This window comes from Hippopotamus amphibius, chromosome 1 (assembly GCF_030028045.1).
Source record: "Hippopotamus amphibius kiboko isolate mHipAmp2 chromosome 1, mHipAmp2.hap2, whole genome shotgun sequence".
NCBI lineage: Eukaryota > Metazoa > Chordata > Mammalia > Artiodactyla > Hippopotamidae > Hippopotamus > Hippopotamus amphibius.
Genome location: NC_080186.1, coordinates 141152647 through 141170823, shown reverse-complemented (window position 1 = coordinate 141170823; position 18177 = coordinate 141152647). Strand labels below are relative to the sequence as shown.

The 18177-nt window shown below is 38.2% G+C and overlaps 1 protein-coding gene across 6 annotated transcripts in view; it reads left to right on the top strand.

Annotated features, from left to right (window-relative positions):
• GABRG2 (gamma-aminobutyric acid type A receptor subunit gamma2) overlaps nucleotides 1–15040 on the top strand; it is a 109299-nt gene extending 94259 nt beyond the window's left edge. For 3 of the 6 annotated variants that reach the window (XM_057747429.1, XM_057747401.1, XM_057747412.1), the window contains 4 exons: nucleotides 5820–5972; nucleotides 11124–11329; nucleotides 13236–13259; nucleotides 14685–15040. In XM_057747429.1, the coding sequence (XP_057603412.1) occupies nucleotides 5820–5972; nucleotides 11124–11329; nucleotides 13236–13259; nucleotides 14685–14960 (659 nt within the window). In that variant the 3' untranslated portion in view covers nucleotides 14961–15040. The remainder of the gene's footprint in view (nucleotides 1–5819; nucleotides 5973–11123; nucleotides 11330–13235; nucleotides 13260–14684) is intronic. The other 3 variants (XM_057747423.1, XM_057747448.1, XM_057747439.1) reach the window with 3 other exon arrangements.
• The last annotated feature ends 3137 nt before the right edge of the window (nucleotides 15041–18177 follow it).

Sequence of the window (18177 nt, the reverse complement as noted above, 5' to 3'; positions counted from 1 at the left end):
AGCTGAGGGAATCAGCATGTGAAAAGACCCTAAGGTGAGAGGTAGCAGGGAACATGTAAGATGACGCTGGAGAGTAGTCAGGGAACAGAGCATACGAAGTCTTACAGGATGAGTTAAAGACTTTTAATGTGTCCTGATATCAGTGGGCAAAAATGGAAGCATTTGGAGGTGTATGTGTATGACATGATTGGAGGTGTGGAGAGTATTTCAGAAATGGAGGCAACACAGGCAAATAAGGACAAAAGAATGAACAGTACCCCTTGGGAGAGCAGAAGGTAAATCAGGTTGGGCGAGCATAAAATGGAGAGATTATAAATGGTGTGAGACACAGCTGGGATGGTTCATTGTGGATCAGGGCAAAATGGCCTAGAATCATGTGTTAAGTAGTATGGATTTTATTCTAAAAAACTTGGAAGGGAATGGCATGAGCAGAAATGCATTCTACTAGAGAGATTAGTTTAGACCAGCACTATCCAACTGAGCTTTCTATAATGAAGTAACTTTTATAATCTGTAACTTTTATAAACTTTTATAAGCACATGAAATGTGGCTTGATCAACTGAAGGAATAGGTTTTAAAATTTTACTTAATTTTAAAATTCATTTCAGGTGGCTACCACTTAGCACAGGTCTAGTCACAGTACAGGGTATGTGTGCATAGCGTGGGCTGGTGTTGGGGGTGGTTGGAAGGTTCGAATGAGGAAAAGGATTGAAGAGATAAGCTGGGAATCTGGGAGAGATAATGATGCCAGGAAGAATAGAGACAGAAAAATCATAGAAGTGTGAAATGAAAATATTTAATTTACTTTGTCTAGGGCTTAGAGAACATGAAGGAAATAATGAGAGGGAGAGAAACCTAGATTAAATTCAAACTACAGATAGCCTTGCATGCCACAGTTAGAAGTCTGGACTTTCTGTAAAGAGGAGAATGGATCTCTTTAAGGTTTGTGAAGGTTGACATTATTTAAGCAGAACTCTCAGAAATGTGCTTGCCAGAAACTTCATCTAATCAGGGTGTGTAAGACTAATTAGCATCTATATGTTTTATTAGCATCCTTGGCCCATGGAGCAGTGATGCTATATTCATATGTCTTTCTTAGCCTAAGGACTCCCTATGGCAAGGATTACCGTTTAGCTGTTTTGCCCTCTTTTGACCTCCAAGGACCTAGTTGCTGGAAAAATGCTGAATGCAATTCCAGAAGAGCTGAGAGCCTAAGCCATGACTGGGAATGGTAGGCAAGTGATGGATGCAAAACTACTTGGGAGCGGCAGGGACAGAAGTTAGCAGCTGGTTGCATTTGAAAGTCTTTTCTCTCTCACAATGCACTAGGCGCATAAGGTCAGGGACTGGGATTTTGCCCAAGGACTAGGTATTCTACTCATACTTTTTGGCACAGAGCAAATCTTGAAAAAAAACTTGGTGTCAACTGAAAGGCAATATTTAAAAAACTTTTTTTTTTTTGCAGAGTTTATTCCAAATATCTAGAACTAAAATATATTTTTATGTGCTTCCAGATTACCTTCCAGTTTGTCAGTGTACACCCCTACCAAAAGTGTGTAGCTCTTTCTGTCCACGTTTTGTCAGTACTGGAAATTGCCAGTTTATTTTTCCCCCCTGATATGATAGGCTAAAAATGAAATTTTGTGATTTTACTTTGCATTTCACTGATCACTATTGAAGTTGAGAATCTTTTATTCAGTATCTATGAATTGTCCATTTTTTTCTACTTAATTTCTAATTTTAATTCACAGCCTAATTAAAACTGTGGGTCTCTTTCTCAATAATTGAGAGCATTACTTATGTATCAGTGATATTAGCCTTTGATTTCTTATTTATTTGGGAAATATTTTATTCAAGTGTGGTATTTTGCCTTTTAAAATTAAAGGAAAAATATCTATAATACAGAAGTTTTAAGTTTTACATGGCAAACCTGTAATTTTTTTCTCCTTTATACCATTTATGTTTTAGCCTTTTCCACACTAAGGTTATGAAGATGTTCTCTTATATTTTTTCCTTATGTAGTATTTATATTCATGCTTAAACTTGGATCTTCAGTATATCTTAAATTTATTGTTGTGTGTTAGGTGAGGTATGGATCTAATTTCAGAAAACCCTTTTCCCAAATGAAGTTGTAGCCAATAAACTCTTCTGCCTGCCTGTGGTCAAGACCAACCCTGTGGAATTATGCCTCAGAATCAAGTGTTTAATGAGGAGTGATAAAGGAAGATCTACTGCATTGTCTAAACATCTCTGTCTGAGTTGTAGGAAGAGACAAAATAATCTTGTTCTCATTTAATCCATTTAATTTAGAACCAGTCTGTGAGATTCCATTGGTCTTTATCTCACATTACCTAATACAGTGCTCTTTGCAAAAAACTGATTAAAAATATTTGTTGACAAATAAGAGACTAGAGAAAGGAATGTAGGAAGAGTATATTAACACTAAGTATGCCTTCAACTTAACCTGCTAGTGAATATATATTCTATTAAACTATATTTAAGTGGAAGAACCTTGGAAGGGGAACAAAGTGAAGTTTTAGTTTTTTCAGCATCCTGACAAAATGTTTAGGAGATTTAAAGGTAATATATGCAAACCATTCAGCGCAGTGTCTGCACATAGTAGGTCCTCATTCCTGGTAACTAGAAAATAGTTATTTTTTCAGGCATTCACTGGAGGGGAAGATGTCTCTATTATGGAATCTTTAAGTTTTTAAGAGGAGATAGCTTCATGTATGAAACAAGAGCCTAAACACTCCAATAAATCTGAATTTTAAAGCTTTTAAATGGTTAATATCACAACTAAAAGAATAATAATTGAAGTTCATCATTCACTGATGTTGCTCTCTTCCTAAAACTAGATATAAGAATCTTACAAAAAATAAAAACTGAACATTAATGGGTATTTTCAAATTATATGTCTTCTCTCCTTAATCATAGCCTGTGTGTATTACATTCTAAATTAGGACAAAAACAGGGAACCAAACTAATTTATAAAATTATATGACTTTAAATATCATCTGTTAGAATAATCAATAGAAAGAATAAATTTGCAGTGGCTGAAATAACCACCTTTGATTTGGTTGGCATTTAAACCTTTTGGGCTTGGGGAAATCACTGATGCGGCACTTTCAGGGGATTTGACTTTATAGGCTTCTCAGCCCAAGAGTTTTTAAAAATATAAAAAGTGATGTGGCCTTAGAGATAAGACAGGCATCAGGCTGTCACTGTGAAGCTGCTTTGCTTTTAAATGGCCTGTTCCCAACTTTGAATCCATAATCTAGTGATAGAAAAGCTTTGGATTTGCTGGCAAAGATGAAAGATGCTCAGAAGCTATTACCTTAAAATAGAAATTGATAGATAAATAGTCTGTGGAAGTTTAGATTCTGCCCTAAAGGGAAGTGGAGAATTGAATTGAGATAATTATCTGTTAATGTGAGGCAAAATTAAAAGTTCACCTTTAAAAGAGTCAGATCATTAGTGCCAAAGTGTAGATTCTCATTCCCTTACATGATAAGGTGTAAAGAGAAGTTACTAAAATTGTCCAAATTTATCTAAAATATTATATAATTCATAAAGTTTCACTTAAACACATGTTTAAAATATGAAGAGACTTCTCAAGGGTTTGGAAAATAGGGAGAAAAAGTGCCCCTGAATATTATTATTTGAAAAGAAAACCTCTCTGTGTTTCCTACGTAGAATAAGAAACTTGAATTTACCTCTGGTATTTTGATCAAAGAAACAGGAATGAAAGAGATAGATACTAATAGGGATCATCTCAAATTAAATGTCCTCATTCCTCAATCATAGCCTATTATATTCTAAATTAGAACAAAATCAGAGACCAAACAAATTTATGAAATGCTATGACTTTAAATAGCTTAAGTCCAAATAAATCAACACAGAGAAGCATCATCTCAGGCAACTAACCAAAATCTGGTTACGATCAATAAGAAAATTCCTACCTTTAACTTTTCAGGGATAATTGCTAAATAAGGGTTAATTAGTGCTCTCAGAGAGGGAACTGATGTCCCCATGGGAGCCTAATTCCCTAAGTAGTGTCAGGGTCACTATCACTGCCTGAACCAGGACTGAATTAGAGACAAGTGATAGTCCATCAGTCCACCCAAGGGCAGTATTAGGAGGCACTCATAACCCCACTGAGGAAACGCTGCAGGGTTAGGGGAGCGTCTTCACTCCCTTGAGGAGTACCCAGTGAGGGGTTTCCCTTCTCAGCAGCTTAGTAGGGTGTGGAGTGAAGCTTGAGAAAGGGGAGGAAGAAGTGGGCTAGGTAGTAATAACTCACCCAGCTAAGCCAGTCTTCTCTCCATGAAGCTTCTAAAGTGCCTTATTTTCAAATCAGATCTAAATCACCTAAGTAAGCAGAGAAACACAGACACGAAGCCAAGTAATTCCACTAGAACACGATTTGGATTTCATTGGCCATGCATTTTAGGACAAATCATAATTTAGTAAGAACAAAGAAGCAACATTTGAAAAGTGGTCTCATGTTTTGCCTCACATTAGGAGAGCAGGTATAGTCTTTCAAACTGGTATGCTCTAATAGTACTATAAAAAACATAAATATGTATTAACTGGGATATGTCCCATAGTATATTTTCTAGCTTCAAAAATTAAAATTTTGTAAAATTTCACTTGGAATCATACAAAATGAAGGACATGAAATTCTGAAAACAATGCATGCATCACGATGTTAACAAGTCAGAGACCTGGGATTGTGTTACATTAAGCAATTCTCATGCATCGCTACATGATTATTCTCGGGTTCCTTGATTGCTCTACTCTCTGGATTATTTACGGAAACTCCTTTGTAACCCAAATGTTCCAGAATACAACTTCTTGATTCCTGTTTCTTCCTCTATATTTTAATACATAAAGACATTAATTCATTTAATCATTTACTCAACAAATGTTACGGAATGCCTATTTGGAATCAAGCGGGATGCTAAGTACTGGTGGAGCGATGATGGGCTAGAGTAGGCACAGTCTGTGGACTCATGCAGATAAAGTCTAATAGGTGGGACGGATATTACAAAAATAACCACACAAATGGGTGAGAAATTACAAAGTGAAGTAACCTGAAGGAAAATCACACGATTCAATGGAAACATGAGAAAATGTCACAGCATAGGAAACTGGTTATACACTGAGTAAAACAGTCATTTATTAGTGTCAAGCACCAGGATATTTCTCCCTGATTGGTTTGGAGAAAGGTCTGAGAACAAGAGGAAATCATGGCAAACCTTAGACTTCACTGCAGGCAAGACAGGCGCTGAGTAGAAACACTGCTCCTTTGCCTCTCCACCAAACAAAGAATTTTACGTTGTGTGTATTAAGCAGGCAGAGAAGGCAATGTCAAAAATCACCCCAAAGAAGAAAATATGGGCAATATGCTCAAAAATGTCTCCTATCTAGTAATCACATTGCTTCTAAAAGGATCAGAATTCAGTACAGGTTGCGTTTTGCTCTTTGTTGTTTTTGTTCTTAATGCAGGTGGGTTAAAACCTTTAAGTGCATATAGGAGTTATATACATGCTTATTTTCAAAAGCTTTCCAGTTTTGTTAAGGGTTTTCTTTTTTTAATATTTACTTTTATTAATTTATTTGTTTGGCTGCATTGGGCCTTAGCTGCAGCATGCGGGATCTTCACTGACACATGTGGGTCTTCAGCTCCAGCATGTGGGATCTAATTCCCTAACCAGGGATTGAACCTGGGCCCCCTGCATTGGGAGCACAGAGTCTTAGCCACTAGACCACCAGGGAAGTATGGGTTTTCATGGTCTATCTTTGTTCTGTTCCAGGAGATTATGTGGTCATGACTGTCTATTTTGACCTGAGCAGAAGAATGGGATACTTCACCATCCAGACCTACATCCCCTGCACACTCATCGTTGTCCTGTCCTGGGTGTCTTTCTGGATCAATAAGGATGCTGTTCCAGCCAGAACTTCTTTAGGTGAGACACAATTCTTTGTGTTGTAGTGTCCTAAGGCAAGTACCCAATATCACTAATCTTTATTCCCCTTTATAAATGGATTTACTTTTAATTCAGTCATCAATTACATAGAAATGCCATCTGTTTCATTTTAAAGAAAACTAGCACATTAAAATACAAAAACAGTGTTTAAAGTTTCCTAGTTCTATTTTGTTAAATTACCTCCATAGTCTTTCTCTGGTAAGTTTTTAAATAATTTAACTAGAGGTAAAAAAAACCTTCTCTTTTCAGTATGTTTGTTTGTTTTGTTCTCTGGGTAGTTGTATACTAGCGCTGCTCACACCAGCTCATGAGAGCTGACTGTGTTTATCCTTTCCCAACCTCAAGTTCAGTGATGCCACACTGGTAGTGAAATCAACCAAGGTGAAAGTATTAACACCATGGAAATAGGCAAACACTAAAAATCAGGGGCATCTTTTTCCCTAGGGAGCCCATTGTTACACATCTACTAGCACACCACTGGCTATTAATTTCAACATGCATAATTATAGTGATGACATTTGAAGACATACATAGTAATTGGCTCCTTATAGAAGAACCATTGAAAAGATTATTTGGGGGAAAATATAATTACCTGTGAAATTTTGGGAACCCCTCCTTCCAATTTTAAGGTCATTTGCAGTTTGCTCGAGCTCTTGTATATGGTGATATCTATCTTGGAGTTTCACATCTTTTTCCTCACATAAGGAAAGAGGACTCACATAGATTATGACAACGCCACAGACTCACAGGGACACTGGAGGTCCATGAATAAAATTCTCATACTACATAAAATTTCCTAAAGACTTGTCTAAAACTACTGAAAAATGAATTACAAAACCACTATCCTCTTTTTATCATCTGTGTGAAAACTAGAACCACATTTCTTGCTCACTCTTTGGCTGGAGAGGCAGTATTGTATAATAGTTAAGAGCTTAGGTTTTGAAATCCAACAAATCTGAATTTCAACCCATGCATATGGTATGGCCTTGGATATGCCCTCTAGTCTCTACAAATCACATTTTGCTCACAGGTGAAACGTATTATTTCCTGTACCTAACTGTGGGGTTTTATTAAGTTAAATAAGGTATTCCATGCAAAGTGCACGAAGCATAGTAGGGCCTCAGAAATGTTAGCAACTGTGGTCATTTTCGGAGAAAGTGATCTGTACCAGGTTATTAAAACTGAGGGCAGAAATAATTACTGGGGAAAAAAGATATCATTTGCATTTTTGTTCTCCTCCAAACCTAATTTAGTCTCCCATCTGTTTCAGAATAAAGTTATTTCGATTTTTTCTGTTACATGTGGTACTTTATGTTACTGGCCCTATTTAACCATTATAATATCTTGTCTAATGCTACATGCTAAGACAAACCCAAAACGTGCTGAGTCTGTTACTTTAGGACTGTTACTTGTGATTGTGAGTAGTGTATTGCACTACATGCTTATATGTCTGTTACATCAGAATGTAAATGTCTTTTTCACTCCCAGTATGGTGCCTGGCACATGGCTGGTACCTCAATGATTATTCAAGGAATGTAAGCACTTATGAATTAATGGAATAAATGCACTGATGCATTCCAATCTACCCATCCCAAAACTATTTTAAGGAACAGATTTCAAATCAGTCTCCTCTCTTGAAGTCTAGATTCCTGCTGGTCAAAGTCTCTCTTAAGGCCACTCTAGTAGCTTATTTCCAGCACTTACTCAGTGAGTGCTCACTGGCAAAAGACCATGGTGGGAGAAGGGACCAAGGTGAGTGGGCTGAGGTACGAGGGACAGGTCCCCAAGCAAATAGCAGGTAGGTGCTCCTCTTACCTGTTGATCATTTACTTTAAGTCAGGCATCTTCAACATGGTCCCAATGCTTTTTCTACTCTTCACAACAACTACATGTAGAAGCTGTAATGATGATAAAAGTTATTATCACATTTTAAGAGCTAAGGAAGCTGAGGTGCTGCAAGGTTAAATGACAATTACAAGGGCACACAGCCAGCAGATAGTAGATCTGCACCTGGGCTGATTGAGACCTAGATTTGTTCTGGGTGTGAGGCCTTGAGGGCCAGTTGTGGGGAAAGGTGGGGTGCTGAGCTGAGCTGGTTTCTCTATTTTACTTTTGCTGTCTCACTTCTCTAGATCAGTGCTTCTTAGATTTAACTGCACATTTAAATCAGTAGGGGGCCTTTAAAAGTACAGCTGCCTTAGTCCAACCCCAAGAGATGCTTATTTATTTTGTTGAGAGCATGGGCTGGGTGTCAGAATTAAAAAAAAAAAAAAAAAAAGTCCCCAGGTGATTCTAATGTGTGATCAGGTTTAAGAACACTGACCTAGATTTCATTAAGTCCAATTACCTTTTCCAATGTTTACAATCAAAAGTTGAACCAGATGACATTAAACACCTGTGAACTTCAAGTTTCTCGCCACAGAACAGTTAGAGAGCCAAGTTGTTTGATGAGTGAGATAAATATACCCATGTGGCTCAGAGACTGACTGCTTTCTAAGCTCAGCTCACCACAGAATGAGGAATAGTCATTTTGGAGCTTATAATCCTTGAGTATAGTTTGGTACCCAGGTGGTAGCTGGTGAGCTTTAATCGTGATGTAAAGATGATGGATGAAACAAGGAAAATACCAACTGGTATTTTCACCCAAGTTATGAGGTAAGGTAACATGCCTGAAGGGCTCACTGCATGCCAAGTCTGGAGGAACTGAAAAAGGCTATGGATAGTTTTCATCTGCTGCAGGTAAGAGAAGTCTAATTTTCTTGCTTAGCAAAACTGGGCTTAAAAACCACATTGAAAACAAACAAAAACACACATCAGGCTATCTTGTTGTTGGTAAATCAGTTACAACTACCATTTGTCTTCTCCTCATTGTTCTCTGTGGCTCCAGGCCGACCTGAAAATTTCTTGAAGCAATTTTTCAGATTCTTCTTTTACATGGCTGTGATGAACTTCCATGGAGCCTAATAATATCAGACGTGCCAAATTTTCTTAAGTGAGCTTATCTGTGATATCTAGTCTGAATGCTGACATTTTCACTTCTCATAGGTCATGTGTGGTTTGAGGCCTGAATGTGAAGACCAAAGTGCCAATTTAGTTTTGAAATTCCCCCACAAAAATATCAGCTGTGATTAGGTATAATCAAAAACTTTTCCATGAATTAACACATAGACAACCTAAGTGAAGCTTCTTTTAGAGAAGCAGATCTTTCTTCTCTAAAATAGATGATAATGACACCTTATATTTATTGAGACTTTCCTAGGAATCGTCACCCTGTGTGCATTGTTTAACTTAATCTTCACAAGAGCCTTGTGAAGTTCCCCCAGTCACTGCCATCCCCAGTCTGTAACTGAGAAACTTGACCATTCTTATGTTTCCGTCATGACAACATGGAAGATCCACAGGGCTACATCGTATCCCAAATTAGGGATTTACAGTAGCTCCCAAGTGTGTGGTGCTTCATCCTGCATATTACAGAGACCAATTTACAGAGAGGAAATGCAACAGTGTGGTTCAGAGCATTGTGTTTGAAGTCCAACTTGCTAGGTTTATATGTCATCTCTATCGCTTACTAGTTTATTCCTTCTGTGCTCAGTTCTTCTCACCTGAAAAAGAAAAAAAAAAAATAGGATAACACTACTTACACCATTGTGAGGATTTTGTGGAATAATTATACAAGTACTTAACATAGTACCTGGCCATTTATCTTAAATCTTATGTGCTATTAAAACTATCTTCCCCAAGTCATCAATGTGGATTCCTATTTTCAAATGCAGGTTGAGTCTCTTTGATCTCTCATACATACACTCTTCTTCAACTGTTTTATTTATTCATTCAACAGATATTTATCCTAGCACTATACTCACTTGGGGGTTACAATGGACATCAAGATACATCTCTTGTCTGTTGTCACAAAGTATATAGACTAGACAGGGAGATGGATTACTTCACAATCACTAACATGCAGAAACTTAAACTAGGCTGTTGAAGTGACTGAAGTTCCTAGAACTGGAGGTAGAACCTATCAAATACTGAATCTGTGTTGCGTTTGTTATAAATAACACAGCTGTTACAGAAGGAAAGCCCCTGACCCTTCCCTGGTAGACTCCTATAGGTTGTCTTAACTTTGTTCTCTGTTATTAAACAATGATTGGAGAGGACTAGTTTGCTTGGGCACTGTTACACAATGGGGAAAAGAAGTGTTTTGAAATCAGACATTTAATTTTTGTGTTCAAATCCTCCTGCTACTTTACTGACATGGTCCTTAGCCTCCTTTTCCTCGACTATGAAATCAAAATATCTCCTGTAAAGATTCACAGAGAGAATGCACATAAAATGCTTATTATAGTGCCTGGCAGGAGGAAGTTTTTAGTAAATATTAGTTATGATATTACTTCTGAGATACCTATTTTCATCACATAATAGTCTCTAAAGAATTTATCAGAAAAACAGGGAATTCATCAGAACATGTCACCGACATACAACGCACCTCCTCTATTTAATCCCTTTAAATGACTTCTCCTTGCACTTTGAATAAAATGCAAACTCCTGTGCACACTCTGTATGATTTAACTTCTGCTTCCCCAGCATCACTGTGATTTCCCCACCCATCCCCAGATGCCAGGTATTCTAAAAATTCAAAAAACAGATAAGATTTCCCTTCCTCAGAACCTGCCTTTAATTTATTTAGTGCTAATAGCCAAAAGGTTGGTTTCTTCCAATTTTTCAAGCTTCACCTTAAATAGCACCTCTTCAAAGAGGCCGTCTATCTAAGTAGGTTCTCACCATCCCTGCTCTTCTGCATGGCGCATCCCATAATGTGTAATTATACTTTTCTTTGCTAACTTGATTCATGGTGGTGTCTTTCGCTGAAATGCAAGGGACATATGGGCAGGGACCATGTCTACTTCTCAGCACATGCTCAGCACATTTCGCAGCACATATGGTAGATGATACATGGTGGGCAGGCGATCCGTGTTTGTGAACTGAGTGAACGAGTTCCAGGGATGCCTCCTTTCCCAACACTGAGGTTGCTCCTCAGAAGCCACAACACAGGTTCAGCTTCGTTAGCGATGCAGTCACCCAGCCTGCTGATGTGGTCACATGTGCTGTGTCTTTGTGCCCTTCCTCCAGGCATTACCACGGTGCTGACAATGACCACCCTGAGCACCATTGCCCGCAAGTCGCTGCCCAAGGTCTCCTACGTCACAGCGATGGATCTCTTCGTCTCTGTTTGCTTCATCTTTGTCTTTTCTGCTTTGGTGGAGTATGGCACCCTGCATTATTTTGTCAGCAACCGGAAACCAAGCAAGGACAAAGACAAAAAGAAGAAAAACCCTGTAGGTATCCTTTTTCACCGGGATCTTTGAAATTTTTATGCAGGGAGATCACCTGGTTTCGTTTTGGTTTGGTCTTGCTTAAGCCTATTTGCTGGCTATCCACACTTTGGGCCCCAAGAGGAAAAGGGAATGTGTGACCAAGGGAATGTGATTCACTAAGGCAAACTCTTGCTCTGTTTAATCGGGAGCATAACCATGGCTGAACAGTGCACTCATCTTCCAGTAGCTGTTATTTTAGGTTTCATTGATTTTCATCTTGTTGCCTCTTAACTAATACTTTTAAATTATTGATGTTTTAAGTTTTTCATCCAATGCTTTCCAAAAGGAAGCCATAAAGTTCTTAAAGTTTCAGGGATCACCCCACTTTTGCAAATAATTTAATGTGTGTGTGTGATTGCCAGAGGATTTCTATTGGTTTTATACTCAAAATATATTTTTTAGCCTCCCTGTTTTCATTTTCTCATATATAATATGAGTATTATAAAAACTACATATCTTATGAGGCTGCTGTGAGGAATAAATGTGGTAATGGATGTAAAAACCTTGCATAGTACCGTACATTTATAGTTGATGATGATGGTTGATGTTGATGATTTATACAGTTACCAACCTGGATTGATTTCAGTGATTTGGAAACAGGTAGGATGACTTCACCTTGCCACTAAACTTTACATAGAGCTGGTGGAGCACAAGTATAAATGCCTAAGGCAACTGTCTTTTATTAGGGATGCTGAAAAGAGCATGTAGCTACCCAGCTGCCCACTTAAACATAGTGTTTGGTTCATAGGAGGCCCAAGGAACTCCTGAATTTATAGCCTTTCCTGGTCTTCTGCTCTATGGGCTGTGAGGGCCATGATAGTGGCCAGCTTTCTGACCTATGGAGTTTGGGGAGCTGAATTATAACCACAGAATCTAGCTGATTCTAGATGGCATCCTGATGCAACTCCAGAAACCCAGGTGAAATTCTACAAATTGCACGTTTATTTCGATGTAAGACATTATAACAGGTGAAGAGAGAAGCACCATTATTCTCGATGATTAATTCAAAAGAAATGCTTTAATTTCCCAAATATTCAGTATACTTCATGCAGCCCTTTCTTTCTCTGTCTGTATTGCCTCTCTTTACCTTTGCATTTTCTCTATCCTTAGTTTATTTTCCTTGTTGTGTTGTTTTTTGTTTTCTCCCTCTCCTTCACTTGCTATTTCATTTTCCCCCAAAAGATAATTCTGTTGACACTCAGCATTATTAACTGCCAGTAGAAATAAGGATGTGAGGACTGACTTAGGACAAAGCCCTCTGGTCCTCTCTAGCAGAGTGGATTTTGTTGCAGAGATAGAAACACTTTGATTCCTTGAGCCAGGGTCATGAAGATGGCAGAAGAAGAAAAGACGGCAGAGGAGAAAGGGAATTAAAGAAACTGCAAAAATGAAGTTACCTGAGAACTTCATGCATTTCCCCCCCTTTAAGCCAATTAGATGATTTATCAGAACTAGCAAGAGCCCAAACTGTGAATGAGAAGCTGAAATTTCATTCTCCCATTTAATATGCTCTTAGGATCATTGTGTCAAGACTCTCCTAGTAAGGCCTCCTTGATGATAATTAGAAAATAAAATCAGCATTTCTGAACAGGGGAAACGTGCAATAGAAAGCTTCCTCACAAGTGAACAACACTGGCTTTTGCAGTTAGATCATTGTGGATTATTTAATTTTCCAACTTGAGGTATATGCTTTATTCCAAGCTCAGGACTGTCCTTCTGTGTTTATAATTTCAGTTCATTTTACTTGCTATGTTTTCAAAATGTATTTTTAATTTATCTTATTTTGTCTCTCTCTTTTTTTTTTTTTTCTTTTTTTCTTCTTTTAATTAAAAAAATGTGATTCTCTTTTCTGTCTACAAACCCAAAGCTTCTTCGGATGTTTTCCTTCAAGGTATAATGTTTTTGGAATGGAAATTCACTGCATGCAACTGCTGAATTTAACTATTAATGCTTACATGGTGTTTTATTTATTTTTTAAGAGTAGAAATTTAAGCCTTCTACTAGAGATAACACATTTAAGATGGAGAAAGTTCTATAGATTTCTAGAGTTGATGCAGCAACCCTACATTAATTCAGAGGTTTTGACTCAACATGAAGCTGAAAATCTCTAAGCCCTACGAGATGTCGTTAGTAAAGCAGGCCTCTTTAAACATCAAAGCCAACACTTACCTTCTCTTCTCAGAGAAAAATGGAATCCAGTTTCACTGGTTGTACCTACCGTATTCCATATATACCATATATGCCCTAAAATTTAACTCTGTAAATCCTAATTCAAAAAAGGGTTGTTTTTCAATAAGTACATGTAATAATCTCCACTGACCTGAACTCTACCTCAGTTCTATAAAAATAATACTGGCCTTGAAATGCTTTAAGTTAAAACACCCATCCCTTCCTTCCAGGGTGATCTAGGAGCCTTCTGGCTCTATCATGCAATATTCAATGAGATTTATATATTATCAGATGAATTCTGATAGCTGATTCACAGACAACAGAATCTGTGTTTATAGTCTCTTAAAACTAACTCATCCAAATTAACATTAAATAATTTTTTTAGTTTCCTAGCAAGCTTGTAATTGGTGCAGCAGCAAAGATTAGATTAACGTTTAGTTAACCGGTATAGTTTCTTCTCAAATGCCAAAGAGAGTTTGACAGATGGTAGCACTTTAAAAAAATTTTTGCTCACATGTAGGTTAATATTGCTGACATTCTGAAGCCTCTAAATGGTGAATGTTAGAAAAAGCACTATACATTCCTTTGAAATATAAGTCATACGATTGTGGTGTAAACTGAGGAAACTTGTATATTTATATATATTGTAACATTCTCTATTATAAAGCATTTACTAGATTTGCTCCGTGTGATGGGATTTAGTATTGGCCTATGTAGATGAGCATGACACAGAAGTTGATTTCAAAATTGACGCGTTTTTATTTCTCTGTTCTACTCACATGCAACACCATTAAATGCCTTCATGTAACCAACCTCACATCTAATATTTACTAGAATAAGATTCCATGTAGTTGTTTGATTTAAATCTTTCAACTTTGAGTTCTTTTGGTGTTCAATCTTCTTGCTATAGCTATTAGCTTGGTGGTATTATTTTCAGCTGCACTGCTTAAGCTCAAAATTTGAAATCTGCAAATGTGCTATCCTTCTAAGTTCAATTCTACCATTGTAGCTCACGATGTCATAGCAATTCCCTGAGTACTCATTTTCAGATTCATCATTCACATGGGTGACATTGTGGAGAAACGGTCTGGGATTTTTATCAAGTATAACTCATTCTGATCCCTCTCCTTCCCTACCCTCATCTCAGGCCCCTACCATTGATATCCGCCCACGATCCGCAACCATTCAAATGAACAATGCCACACACCTTCAAGAGAGAGATGAAGAATACGGGTATGAGTGTCTGGACGGCAAGGACTGTGCCAGCTTCTTCTGCTGTTTCGAAGACTGCCGAACAGGAGCTTGGAGACATGGGAGGATACACATCCGTATTGCCAAGATGGACTCCTACGCGCGCATCTTCTTCCCCACTGCCTTCTGCTTGTTCAATCTGGTTTACTGGGTCTCCTACCTTTACCTGTGAAGAGGCATGGGTGTTACTGATGTGGGTCTTACTCACTACATCTCATGGAGAGAGAGATGTCCTTTCTAAGTCCACTTACATAATCCCCTGTGTGGTTTATAATACTCTAAATTTGTTTCTATGTTCTAACCTGGTAAATTGTATTCATGTCATACTGTTTGCGCCCAACTCTCCTGTTGTAAGTGTAATCTGAACTATAATGTTTTTGCTGTGTCTCAAACCTGCAAGGCAACATGAAATTAGAGCAAGAATATTGAAACCAAACAAGATCTTTTTTTTTTTTTCAGCTACAGCAATTGCAATAGTGAAAGCCATGACTATTTACAGTGGTGGTATCCCTACCCAATTCAAAATACGATTAGATGCAAAAGATCAAAACGGTACCCTCTGTTCATCTGGGGTCAAGTTGTGGTAAATTTGATCCCAATAGGATATCTCCCTTACTTGAGAAAAATCATACCTGCTTTAAATATAGGAGCCTAGACCAGAAATTTATTACATCTCCATCCCAAGACATGAAGAAAATTTCCTCCACATCACATGTACAATGATGTAAATATTTCAATAACATAGAATGCTTCAAGTGTAATGCATGCATCTTCTAGAGCTGAAACAAATGGATTGAAGTTAACATCATATTGTCTTTTATTCTGTGTCTTTGGGCTATAAAAGAATCATGAATGTAATTATAAGGGTTTGGGTTTGGAATTGGAGGGAGGAATTTTCTCTTCGTTCTCCCTCATGCATGAAGATTCAAACGTCTTATTTTTTTCCTTGTATGACACATTAAAACACTAAGTAAAAATATAGACTGGATAATTGACATTTGCCACCTCGAAATATGCCCAATTTCATAGAGTATAAAGTAAATGTATGTGCTTGCTGCTATTTTTTCTTCCTTTTAGGATGATAGGTCATGACAGAACTGACTCTCCATCTCAAGATCTGCTTCTAGTGATCGTGAGTGCCTTGTGGGCAGAATCCTTGTCATTTCCTCTTTGGGTCCTCAGCACCTTGTGTAGTGCTTGGCACCTAGTTGGTGCTCAATAAATATGGGTTGACGTGAATTGGCTTTATATGCTTCTGGTGAATCTCTCTGAGCTGGTCTGGAACCAGTGATTCATCTTCTCACACAGGCATTATCCAGTGCTATTTGATCTTGTAGAAGTAAACAGAAGGATCCAAAGAATTCTGGCTATTGTTCATCACCAAACGTTTACTTTAGGCAACGTCCATACTCCTCTTAGAACAATATTGGTGGCCTATATTTATGTACAGAACTGTCTACTAGGGCATGATTAGAATCTGTGTGTTACTGTTCCAGGTTTGGAGATGTGTCAGCTCTGACCCATCCACCCTTTCACTGAGGACACATGACAGGCAGAAGCAGGAGTCGTACCTGACTGGTGTTCAGAATGGAGTAACCTCTGCTCTGTGGAAAACAAAATGTACTGACATGTACGTTTCAAAAATGAGAGAACAAATGAAAGACTTACATGGAGGTTGAGCCTATGACTGTGTCCTCATTCAACACTATTGTATTCACATGAAGTGGCTGTCCCAAGACTTCAGATATGATGAGTTGAGCTCCATTTTCATGTACTCATCCTGAATCCTTAGTTTTCTAAAATATCACCCTTTGTCGGTTCTTCCTTTTGGCAATCACTACGCTCAGTCAGAATTTAGTCATAGCTATAGATCATCTAAAAAGAGTAGATAAGAAGAGAAGGTGGCATTGTTCACAGAAACCATGGAAAGTCATCATCAAGTCATCTGGATGAATCTTGAAACTCATTTAGCTGCCAATTTTACAAACCTTTACTGTATCAGTGCTCTAGTATATAACCTCAAACTCATGTAAATAGAATTATTTTCTTGTTTTGAATTGTTAACATATTCAGTGTTGACTCTTTTGGAGAGTTGTTGGCAAATTTTCAATGACGAGAAGCATCATTATCGTCAACTTGAGATGTATTCTGTTAATGGGGACACTCAGAAAAGCTAGCTTCCAATGTGTGCATAGTATTGGCAACATGGATATATACTATATACCGTCGAATTCTTAATTATCAGCTGCTCCTGGTCTATGTATTTGAAACCTTTTCACAAAGAGAATTGCCTAACATGTGGACTTTTACAATAAAAATGCTGCATTCTAATCCATGGTGTCAGGTCAGTGGTTTGGTTGGACTTGTCTGTCTTAAGGAATGTGACCCCTCTTCCCTGTCTCATTCCCCCACACTGCCTGCCCCTGCATGTGAACTCTATTGGTGAGCAGTGTGGTCATGTTTTGCCTGATAATGCGCCTCCCTTCAAAGAAAGGAAGAGATGTATTTGGGGTGTGGAAGAGAGATATGAGACAGAAATGGCGTGAAGTAGGTGGGGCTCAAGACTTCTGCACCTTAAACTGTGGTGTGGTTAAAAATATGGACACCAGTTTCACACATCATTGGGATCCCACCTCTACCATTGGCCAGTTTGACAGCTGTCAATTCAGCCTTTATAAGCCTCCATTTTACCAGCTGTAAATTAGGTATAAAAAGGCCACCCCAGGATTTCCTAGGTGGTGCAGTGGTAAGGAATGCGCCTGCCAATGCAGGGGACACGGGTTTGAGGCCTGGGCTGGGAAGATCCCACATGCCACAGACCAACTAAGCCCGTGTGCCACAACTACTGAGCCCATGTGCCGCAACTCTTGAAGCCCACGTGCCTAGGGCCCATGCTCCACAAGAGAAGCCACTACAATGAGAAGCCTGCAGACCACAATGAAGAGCAGCCCCTGCTTGCAGCAACTAGAGAAAGCCCGTGTGCAGCAACGAAGACCCAACACAGCCAATAAATAGATAAAATAAATAAATTTATAAAAAAGGCCACCCCATGTGGTGACACCAGTACTCTGCTGCTGTGCTCCTCCCATTCCCATCAAATCAGCTCTCTAAAAGCATCCAGCACTATTAATATATGTCTTCAACTGTGGCGCTGTAGCATGATGTTTCAGTTTTAAAGAGCACTTCAATTGCAAACCTTCCTTTAAACTATAGGCTGAAAATCCAAGTCTCTTATTGAAAAAAAATCTCACATATTAGATTATTTTCAAGGCCAAAGACTTCTCTGTACCCCCCAAAATTAAAAACATAGGGAGCCATGCTCCAGAGACAGTATCATATTTTCTTGAAGTCCTTTGAAATTCTCAGAAGAATAGAGTTAACATAATCCT